This window comes from Eptatretus burgeri, chromosome 14 (genome assembly GCF_056783735.1).
Source record: "Eptatretus burgeri isolate ZD-2024b chromosome 14, Ebu_testis_v1, whole genome shotgun sequence".
In the NCBI taxonomy this organism is placed as follows: Eukaryota; Metazoa; Chordata; class Myxini; order Myxiniformes; family Myxinidae; genus Eptatretus; species Eptatretus burgeri.
In genome coordinates, this window is record NC_140974.1 from 37498046 (window position 1) to 37509046 (window position 11001).

At 43.6% G+C, this 11001-nt stretch overlaps 1 protein-coding gene across 1 annotated transcript; it reads left to right on the forward strand.

The window, feature by feature from the left end:
* Positions 1 to 6067: 6067 nt before the first annotated feature.
* LOC147012978 (uncharacterized) lies at positions 6068 to 8510 on the forward strand. The gene is made up of 3 exons (XM_085854389.1): positions 6068 to 6292; positions 7182 to 7259; positions 7782 to 8510. Exons 2-3 carry the CDS (start codon positions 7230 to 7232, stop codon positions 8298 to 8300), a joined length of 549 nt encoding a protein of 182 aa, XP_085710515.1. The 5' UTR covers positions 6068 to 6292; positions 7182 to 7229; the 3' UTR covers positions 8301 to 8510.
* Positions 8511 to 11001: the final 2491 nt, after the last annotated feature.

Genomic DNA, 11001 nt, shown 5'->3' on the forward strand with positions numbered 1-11001 from the left:
GAACCTTTGTGTCATCTTGGTCTCTAGGGTCTTGGGGGGTCTGAAAGAGTCTTCAACGGTCGAAGGGTCTCACTGGTCTAAAGCGTCGAAACGTACATTCCAATAGTACGTAATTAATAGACGTATGTGTGTGAAGTCAGGATGCAACTGTCGTTCAAATAGTACGTCATTAATAGACATATAGTCACACGGTTTCACGGACTGAGTGACTGACGGATGACTTCACGGCTTCACAGATGGAATGATCTTGCTTTATGTATATGTTTATGTTTATAGTTATATATAAAAAACGAACATCACCTCTTCGCTGTGATGGAGCCATGACGATGTACGTCACAAAGCACCTGCTGAAAGGGTCCTGGCCACCATGGTCTGCCACACCATACATCCACCCTGTTTAGGGATCCATTACACAGTTAACGAGGTTATGGAGTGTTTTATGAGTTGGAGGCGACTCGATACTCCCAAATCAGTATTTATTGACTTCTCCCAGTGCTTCCGATACCATTGCACCACACATACAATATCAATAAAAAACTAAACTGAAACTGAAAGTCACACACCGGTTTTCAAGATTAATTCAGTTTTCTTGCAGATAGACCACAACGGGTGGAGTGTAATAACATAGTGTCACGTGTGAGGTTTTTAAGTCCCAGTGCACCACAAGGTTGTGTTGCTTCCCCTATTTTGTTTTCTTTGGACACAAATGACGTGTCAGTTCAAGTCCTAATTGTAGTGTTATCAAATGTGCAGATGATACAGTAATTAGTGGATTTCTACAAAACGATAAGCATGAATACATGAACTAAGTTCAGAGGTTTGAAGACTGGTGTATGTTCAGTTACCAAGTTTATTGTAGAGCGCTTGCCAAGTGGCTTAAGCACTCAAGCAAGTACTCCATTCAAAATCATTGATAAGGAACGGCTGACTTGGTAAGCGCTAGCTGAATGCTTGGTAAATGAACACCCCCTTGTGTGAGTGGCATAATTATTTAGTTTGTTTATGTCAATAAGACAAAGGAAATTATTTTTTGATTTTCACCGCTTAACAGGTGGACGTGACCCTTTGATTAATAATTATATATTCATGACCAGAGTAGAGAACAAGTCTCCGAGCATAAGTATTTGAACACTGATCGATCACCAATTGAAACAGCGATAATTCCCAAGTGTTGGCCGGGTAAAGCAAATGAAGCACGATACTTTTTATGGAAATTGAAAGTTTTGTGTCCATCATAGCATTTTGGTTCTTTTCTGTCAGTCTTTGATCCCAAAATATTGTGACGGACGGACCTCGCTGCTCTCGGACAACTCCGAGAGTCCGAGGGGTGTATATAAAGACCACGGATGCCATCTACAACACACCTCTGGTCGGATCTTTGCACCTCGGGTTGGTTTACCATACCTGTGAAATGATTGAAGCAGACAGGGAACTTTGCCGGTGGCTGTGCAACAGATGTTAATTGGCTGAGCGAACCAGCATTACGCGCCACACCCTATCGTGTATAAGAAGCCCATCAACCCTGAATCAATGGCCCACCAGCATGCTATATCATGGTCAAAGCAAGAGAGGGATTAGTTGGGGTTTTATATGCATTGTGAGGGATTAGTTGGGATTTTCCCCACTTCTCCCCCATCTTCTACTTTCGAACACTCTCTGTTAGCATCATAATTGCATCATCGTGCCAATACCATTTGAATATGCATGCCAGAACTAAACTGCCACTGCATTGCAATAACATTAACCACAAAACTTCATTGTCATTCCTTCATTCCACTTCTCTGTCATTCCTTCATCATCTCTGATAACCACTCCACCTGCTTCAAATACAAACACTTTATTCCAATTTCATTTATAATTCCATCCAAGCTCGTCATTCCAGCACCCGCTCGCCACTCAGATGCCTGCTCGACATTGACCAGACAACGCCACATCACCACAAAGATACAACCACAACCACCTTCCAACGCCTCGCTCCAGCTATCACCATCTCGCCCTGCCATAAGACACCACGAGTGCCACATTAACGGCTCAAGTCCAGCTACGCCACCAATGAGGCTTGTTACCAAGCTGCACACCCAGTACTGATAGCTCTCCTGTTAACCACGATCACCCTGCTGTCCAGCCTGCCACCTTTGCTGGGCGTTTGTGCAGCAATTCGGGAGCACCATACCTGCCCCCATGTTAATTTGGGAGAAGATGTGTATGGCTCATCCCGAGGGCACCTGAGCCATCATGCAGATCCAGGTCTCAGAGGAAGTGCGACGTCACGAAGAGACAAGTTTTAGTCCATGGGCCCAGGCATATATCGGTACCATCTGAGGAAACCAAACTTTAGGGCTACTAAGTTATTGGTAGGGACTATATGATTATTTCAATATGTGATAACCGTTCCAGAAGAGCAGCTTGGTGTATGTATTTTGCATTTTTACCATTCTGAGATATTGACGTTTTGGGGGAAAAAACCCCCCCAAAAAAACCAAGGACCACTGGGAGGAAGTGGCAGAGCTGAAGTCCATGCAGGAGGAAGCAGACACCTGAATGCTTCTGCATGCTCTGCATGCAGCAGATGCTGGGTACAAGGCTGTCGTCATCACTGCCAAAGATACAGATGTCCTCGTGCTGTGTCTTGCCTTCAATAAGGAGATCCCATGCCCCGTGTATCAGAAGTGTGGTACGCAAACCCGCACACGGTTTCTAGACATTGACAAGCTTGCTAGATCGATGGGAGGCAGTGTCTGTGATGCCCTGGTTGGACTGCACATGTTCTCCGGTTGTGATACAGTCAGTGCCTTTGCAGGCCGGGGAAAGATGGGCGCCTTGAAGCAAATGAAGTCGGATAAGACCTACCAAGAGGCCTTCAGTCAGCTCGGTCATTCATGGGAAGTATCCACCAAGCTCTTTCAGAAGCTGCAAGAGGTCACCTGCCACATGGACGTGCCGTCTACCAACACCACGAAAGTCAATGAACTCCGACATCAACTCTTCTGTGCCAGACGGGGAGAGATAGAGTCCAGTCAGCTTCCACCATGTGAAGACTGCCTCTTCATGCACGTCCTCCATGCAAACTACCAGGCTGCTATTTGGAGGCGCTGTCTGCAATGCCAACCCTATGTTCCAAGTCCCAAGGGTTGTGGATGGACCACTGATGATGACGGGAACCTGGCCATCGAGTGGATGCAGGGTTCTCCAGCACCGGATGCAGTGTTGCAACTGCTTTCCTGCAAGTGTGGACGGTCGGGCAAACTCCCAGACTGCACGTGCCTTGCCAATAGCCTGAAGTGCACTGACGTGCAAGTTGCGAACCAGCAGCAACCAGCCCGCTGATGTCGAGGAAGAGGTTGTAGACCTCGAGGACTCTGATGCTGATAACAGTGATGAAGACTAGACTACTGATCCATGGTGTGAATGTTTTGGCACAATCACAAGGACATTCATGGCTACAAATATGCATGAGTAAAACATAGTACATAAACATGCCACAGTAGCGTGGTGAAATTTGGGCTATCCGTAAATTTCAAATTTTGGACGCTTGTTGGAACTTGGGTAGGGGAAGGGCAATTCCTTTAACTGTGGTAAAAACTTGTAAAATGTTCATAAATGTTTTCCTCATACAACATGTGGATGTTGTAGACTACTGCGGTTCAGTAGCACTACCCAGGGAACTTGTATGACAATATTATAAATTAAAATGTACTGAAAATCACTAATCAGCAACATTTTGATTGGCCCTATTGTTCGCCCCTTTCTGCCATAAAACAAATTCTGCCTTCAGGAATGACAGAAAGGATTATTCGGATGGTATAAATAAAGCATTTCAGACATGTATTTGTGGTTTGCAGTTCATTCTCGCCCCATGTGGAAACAGCAATTGCATCATTAGTGAATGTTTCTGAGTTTGCCTTTTCACTTTCATGAGGGCGGAGGGTGGGTACATTCCAGAGATGATAACGACCAATAAGCTGACAGTCTGCAATGGTTATCACATCAAAATATGATATATATATATATATATATATATATATATATATATATATATATATATATATATATATATATATATATATATATATATATATATACCAATTCAAAAATCATAACTAGGATTGGTTTCCTTAGATGGTACCGACAAGTGGAATTTTTGGCCTGGGCCCATATGGACTATTTGGACCAATGGGCACGCCAGGCTCAGGACAAAAGAGGAGCGCGACTCTCACGCTTTGCAACCACACCGACAAAGACCACCAGACTCCACCCCTCCCGGGATGTATAAAATGGTGGAGCACCCTTGCATTTGGGTTCAAGTATAGGTTTTTCATCTTATGAAACGGAGTGGAACGCTGATGTAGCATTCGAAGACCTGAGCGGGACAAGCGCTCAAGTAGGGTGGGAGATCGGACCAACCATACCCAAGAGATAGCTCATTCCACACAGCGACACTCATCAGTTACCATTTTCCCTTCTCTTACCTTCCCCACATATGGGATCAGCCCGGCCTCGCAAGTCCGTGCCGGAGAGAGGCCACCAACTCACGTCAAGCCTCAATCCTCTCTCTGTCTCTCTCCTTCCACAAAATGAATCCTATGAGCACCTTGTTTTTGTTAAATTAAGTCACATATACAAAATTGATAGTTCGGTGCAAGTCTGTCTGCTCTTTGTCCTTTTATGATCACATGACCCACTGTATGTATTTTGCAACCCAGATAGCTCAGATGGCAGAGCACTGGTACGGTTTGCTAGAGGACCTGTGTTTGATTCCCGGTCTGGGCCCGTAATTTTTCAACATGTACTCATGACTTTTCTTGGAGTCAGAACTGCTTGTAAGTTCAATTCTGGAGTTTGAATTTTGTAATTCCCCTTCGTTTAAGAGATACTCGTGGTGATCATGTAGGGAAATGAAATAAAGCAACGAACGCCGACGTCTCCGCGTGTTTATAAATATTGCGATATACCCAGCGATTCGTAGCTATGATGAACAGGAATTCGACAATATGAGTGAGAAAAGTGAAGAAAAAAAAACAAACTTTATGTGGTGAATGGAAGGTCGTGACGTGCGATCACATGTTGCCCGGCTCGAGCACAGAAGAGATAAAGCTGAGGTTCGGCTCGGCCGCGGGGTTTTGTCCCTGGGGCATTGCCGTTTTATGTCAGCGGCTCACTTGGTGCTCATTGAATGGTGAGAACACTGATTGATATATAATACTGATTTATTTTGCGGTGATTAGTTGCGCGTGTATACCTTACTGCTTGTACTCCATGCTGCGTTTGTATTTCCTGGTGTGCCCGTAGAAGCGGCTTCAATCAAATGGAATAAAGCCTAAACTCTGAAGGTTCTTCTCTCGTCCTCATTTCACTTTACCTTTAAGAAATCGTTGAGGCCTGTTCCAAGTCAAGGCATGGTTGAGCAGGCCAAAAAACATGGCGGCTTCAGATCCCAACGAGGTTACCAAGGATACGCCTTAAGACCTCATATCGAGCGGTGACTGAGGATGTGCCTGATGAAGGACATAATTAAATGAAGCCGTTAATCACCTTCAAAATGGGTGTTTCAATTAACCCAAACACACAATTTTCACTCTTGCACTTCCTTGGAGTTTTCTTAGTGTGTATACCAAGTTTCAGGCTGTTAGGTTTCATGGTTTTGGAGTTATGGAGAAGACACACATACACACACACACACACACACACACACACACACACACACACACACACACACACACACACACACACACACACACACACACACACACACACACACACACACACACACACACGACCTTTACATACGTAGAAAGCTGCTCCCGAACAATGGATCTTTGAATCGTCTTTTTGCAACTTAATGAGTTGATACGTCATCACATCGATGTGTCACGTGTAGTATAACTAAACTACACAGTAAAACCGTAAAGCTTCTCCTCCGACGCCCCAACCCCCTCACCCCCGCCCCAACCCCCCCACTCACCCCCGCCCCCAACACCCTCTCCCCTCTCCACGAACTTTCCTTCTGGGAGAAAATAAAAGGGAAATAAACAATACCGTGCATCACGTGCCAACACCCAACCCTCACACACACCCCGTGCCCTTGATGGACACCCTTGCGCATTCCACGGCCAAGCCGAAGGTTGTGCGTAAATTACGTAAATGTTCTGTGAGGTATTTGCATAAGTTTTGCCATAAAGCTGAAGTTTTCCCGAGGAGGCGGTTTTAGTGATCGTGGGAAGCGTCTGATCGCCAGATGGGTCCAGGAGGCTTTGCCTTTAACATCGCAGCTTGGACAGATTCTCCGAATCGAGTGAGTGTTAAACAATCATCCTTCCATTGTCGGGTGAAACCACACGTGCACCTGTTTATAACGGACGTGAGGCTCGTTCATTCCTTTAAATCGAGTTCTTCGTTATTATTCCTTCATTGTGGTTTTTAGCCGCGTCTCGCGTAGCGAACGCTGGCTCGAAGAGAGCTCCGCGTTGTTGTTGTTCTTCTTCTTGTTCTTCTTCTTCTCTTCTTCTTCTTCTTCTTCTTCTAGTGAAGACAAAACCTTTCCGCGTCGCGTTGCGAACGCTGGCTCGAAGAAGCTCCGCGTTGTTGTTGTTCTTCTTCTTGTTCTTCTTCTTCTTCTTCTTCTTCTTCTTCTTCTATTTTTCTTTTTCTTTTTCTTCTTCTCTGGTGGAATGACGCGGCTCTTGGACACATTTGTCCTTGTTTATTTGTATGAAAGCAGCAAAATGTACATTTAATAAAAAATTTTTAACAAGGACCTCATCCTCCGTGTCCCCCTACATTTTTGGTGGTACGAGGAATAGATCTGTGTAACATGAAAGATAAATTATAATCGAACGGTTTTTGAAACATCGCGTGCACAAGCCCAAGTTACCGAGATGGTTTCCATGGCAACATGTTTCTGCCAATCACGGCCGCGATCTCATCAGGTTTAGATCACGTCACGGTGAAGAGTAAACAACATTGATTAATTATGAATGATTATGAATTGGTGTTTAATCGAATTGCGATGACTGATCGAATGTTCAGAAGGATTATTTATTACGTACGCATGATTGTCGGGAATGTTGAACCACGTCCCCACTAGCCCAATAACCCCTGCACACCCTCCACCACGGCGGCCCTTTCGTCCGTACGTAATAAATAGATGGCTTCAAAGGCAAAACATGTGTCTTTCATTGCAGGCATTTGCTGAACCATCAGCGATTTGTGGATCGTAAGACGAACTCACCATGTTCGACAGCAATTCGACTCAAACTGTGGTGAGCCAAGTACGCAGGTCGTGCCCCGTGGTCTGGAATTGAACGTTTTTATAGAATTCCCTAATGTAGGAATGTGGAACAGCTCAACAATATGGCTCTGGGGTTCGAATCCATCAGGACATGGTTAAAATTGCTCAAACTTCAGGATTGATTGAATTTTTGCGATTCCAAACTTCAGCATTAGTTGAATTTTTGCAATTCCAAACTTCAGGATTGGTTGAATTTTTGCGATTCCAAACTTCAAGATTAGTTGAATTTTTGTGATTCCAAACTTCAGGATTAGTTGAATTTTTGCGATTCCAAACTTCAGGATTAGTTGAATTTTTGTGATTCCAAACTTCAGGATTAGTTGAATTTTTGCAATTCCAAACTTCAGGATTAGTTGAATTTTTAAAAGATTGTGCAACCTTTAGTCCTTTCAGTGGTTGTGACATCTTCAGAAGTTCAATTTTTCATTGTGATGTAAGTCAGGTGAAAGCTCATTATTTTCTCCATTATTATTTTTTTTTTGCAATTAAACAGGTGGAACAGGTGGTTGAGGAGAAAGGCAGCAACTTATCATACGCTGTACCAGTGCTTGCGGTCTACGGCTTGGTTTTGGCTGTGGCCACATTGGCCTACCTGAAAGCCAAAAAACCTCCTCCGATTGATGACCCCATCCACGAGGTGGTCGGCCGACAATGGACCGGGCCCAAACTGGATCCCGCGGATCTCGATAACTGGGAGCCAACGCTTTTGGAGGCCGACGAACCATCCGGCTTAAGTGGGGACAGCACGGGCCTGAGCACGAGCGAGCGGTGCTCGGATTGGAGCGATTACGGGCCGGGAGGTTGCGTCCCGTCGAGGGCACGCTTTGAGGAGATGCCATCGCTGGATCGTGACAGCAACGGAAGCGACGTTCGTCGCGTGTCCAACTGGTTGTCTGCAGCATTGCCCGAAATGCGTGAAGATCGTACGAGTTGGGCAGCAGACAGAGATGTGGGCAGGCACATGTGGAAGCCCCACGGACTGAGGAATGAAAGTTTAATGGCCGTTGTTTGACCGTGCGGTATGTATCTTACAACATGACCAACCTGCAAGAAATGTGGTTCAATATTTTTACAACCGCCCTGACCTCACAAGTGATCTCTCGTGCCCATCTCTTCAAAGCAGCCTTTCCTTGATGTAATTTTATGTACATATTGTTGATCGTAAGTTATACATAACATATATATACATTACTATTATAATAAAACTAAGATCTAAATTTTCTTTTTGTGTATTTTCAACTTATTCCACCTGAGGTGATGGATTTTCAACTTACAATGGATGAAATCAACAAGACTGATCGAGGTATGCAAACCACTGTGCGAAGTAAAAAGCTGATGTTTTGGGCGTTGACCTTTCACCGGGGAACCCTGAAACATCAGCATCTCACTTCCCACGGTGGTTAGCAGAGCTCGATCAACGTCCTGTCAATTTCATCCATCGTTATCCCTGTCTGACAACACAGAGATACATTTGCCTTCAGCAACAAGACTAGTTCTTCGTTCGACTGGAATTGGAATGTTTGGTTTATTTTGTTTTCACTTTTACATTGATTCAAAGCCCTTACTGGAGCTTGCGCAACAATGATCAATGGCAAATCCTCTCTTTTAGACTTGATGACAAACTTCAACGTTTGTGTCTGTTATTTCTGCTCCAAATGGTTCATCTGATCATGTGCTTGTGAAAGTCATCTCTCTGGCCATTTGCAGAGAGCTGCAATTAATGCCAGCGAGTGTAGCTTTTCACTCATGCAGATTGATATGGACTGTAAGCATCCATCTCTCTTCAGGACTGGTGTCCCATATAAACTGCCCCAGATGTTAACTCAGCCTGGGAATTCTTCCATAGAAAACCTCTCTCTCTCATGCTAGGATTCATCCCATCTTGTCTTAAATTGTCCTATTCTTTTCCCCCATGGTGTACTTAATCCTGTGGTGAGGCAATAGCTCTGAAACAACTTGCCTTCTCTTCCTGGAAGACGAGTCTGACCAAAGGCAATCTCACTACATTCCAATAGGTCTGCAACAGGTGTGTATCCACTCTCAGGAGAGCGAGAAAACAAAATCTATCCAACATAAGCATGAACTTTCAAACGTCTCCCACCTAAACCTGGTAGTGCCTTTAGTATGTCTGTGGTGTATGCTCTCCTTCCCTCTCTTCAAATGGCACCACAGCAGACTCCACTTGAGAAGACTGAATGCTTCAATTCCGTGTTTGCTTCCATATCTTGTCCCCAGCCCCTCACTCTCAGTATCCATCTGCACCTGGACTGTCTTTTGCAGCCGAGAAAGTAGAGTAGTTTTTGGCAACCTTCAACTTATTCTGCTCCTGGACCAGATGGCATCAGCTCACGTGTCCAAAAAACCTGCTCTGATGCTCTTGCACATCTCTCTGCACTACGTAAAAAAAACAAACTTAAAGGGCACTCTTCAACATCACAACTTCGCACACACATTTCACATTGTGGACGTGTTGCATCACAAATACTTGTACCAAGTTTGATTTAAATCCCTGAACCCAAATTCAAAATATTAAATTCTAACTGCCAGACCATGCAGCCGATCAGGTTGATGTTTAAAAACATATACTCCCCATGACTACTAGATGATAACTGTGTGACGGTTTGCATGAATTGATGAAACGGTTCAAGGGAGGCTTTAAAAAAGATTTTTGTTCAATTAAATATGGCAGCAGACCATGGGACCTATTAATTATTCATGAACACCCTGGCATCTCCAAGACTTGGGGAACATAGGGGTGAAATTTCCCCTCCATCTGTAAAGCCATTCTAGAGGTGGTTTTTTTTTTAACATTTATTCTTAAAAAAAAACATCATAGCTGCCAAACCATGTGACCGATGACATCATATGTGAACAACTTTTTGTTCCTTATGGATAAGCGCTCACACCTGTAAACTTTTGCTTCGATCTGTTGAGCCGTTTGGGAGAAGATTTTTGAAAGATTTCATGTAAAAGCAATACGGCTGCCAAACCAGGTGACTGAGAATGTCATCAATTCTCCCCCCCCCCCACCTCTCCTCCAACAATGGATGACTAAAAAAAATTTCATCCTGCTCCGATAAAGCGTTTGATATAAGCAATTATGACATCATTTAAAAAAAACTACAAAAAAACTCGTTTCCCATGTGCAAACTTAAATATTTTTTCCATGGAGTGCTTTCAGAGACAGAGGTCTAAAGTTTTTCCTTCCCCCCGCCCCCAACATGTCTACCACACCATGTGACCTATGACATCATAATCATTTAAACATTCTTCACGAGTATTCAAACCTATGGTGAAAATTTCCTGTCAATCGGATAAGCGGCTCCAGAGAAAACCAGCATGGACGTACATACGTACGTACGGATAACCAGAAAACATGCCTCAACGACTTCATCAGCAAAGGAATATTTTTTTTGAAAAAGGAACAAAATCTGATCCCCTTAACTGCAGACATTATATATATATATATATATATATATATATATATATATATATATATATATATATATATATATATATATATATATATATATATATATATATATATATAATCTTAGTTCTAATCATCAGCAAGGTCATGGAATTCATGATCACAGTCGATATGAAATCCTTCTGTTTTTTTAACAGCATGATTGAAACAAAGGCCTTCAAAATAAGAATCTCCACTGAAGCAGAATCTCTGGGCCTTTGACACCCACATTGCAGACAAGTCA

Bases quoted from the DNA above. Each gene is read 5' to 3' on its own strand.
- LOC147012978 (XM_085854389.1), top strand. From the start codon at position 7,230: ATGTTCGACAGCAATTCGACTCAAACTGTG. The intron at 7,260-7,781 runs GTGAGCCAAGTA...GCAATTAAACAG, and splicing joins GCAATTCGACTCAAACTGTG to GTGGAACAGGTGGTTGAGGA.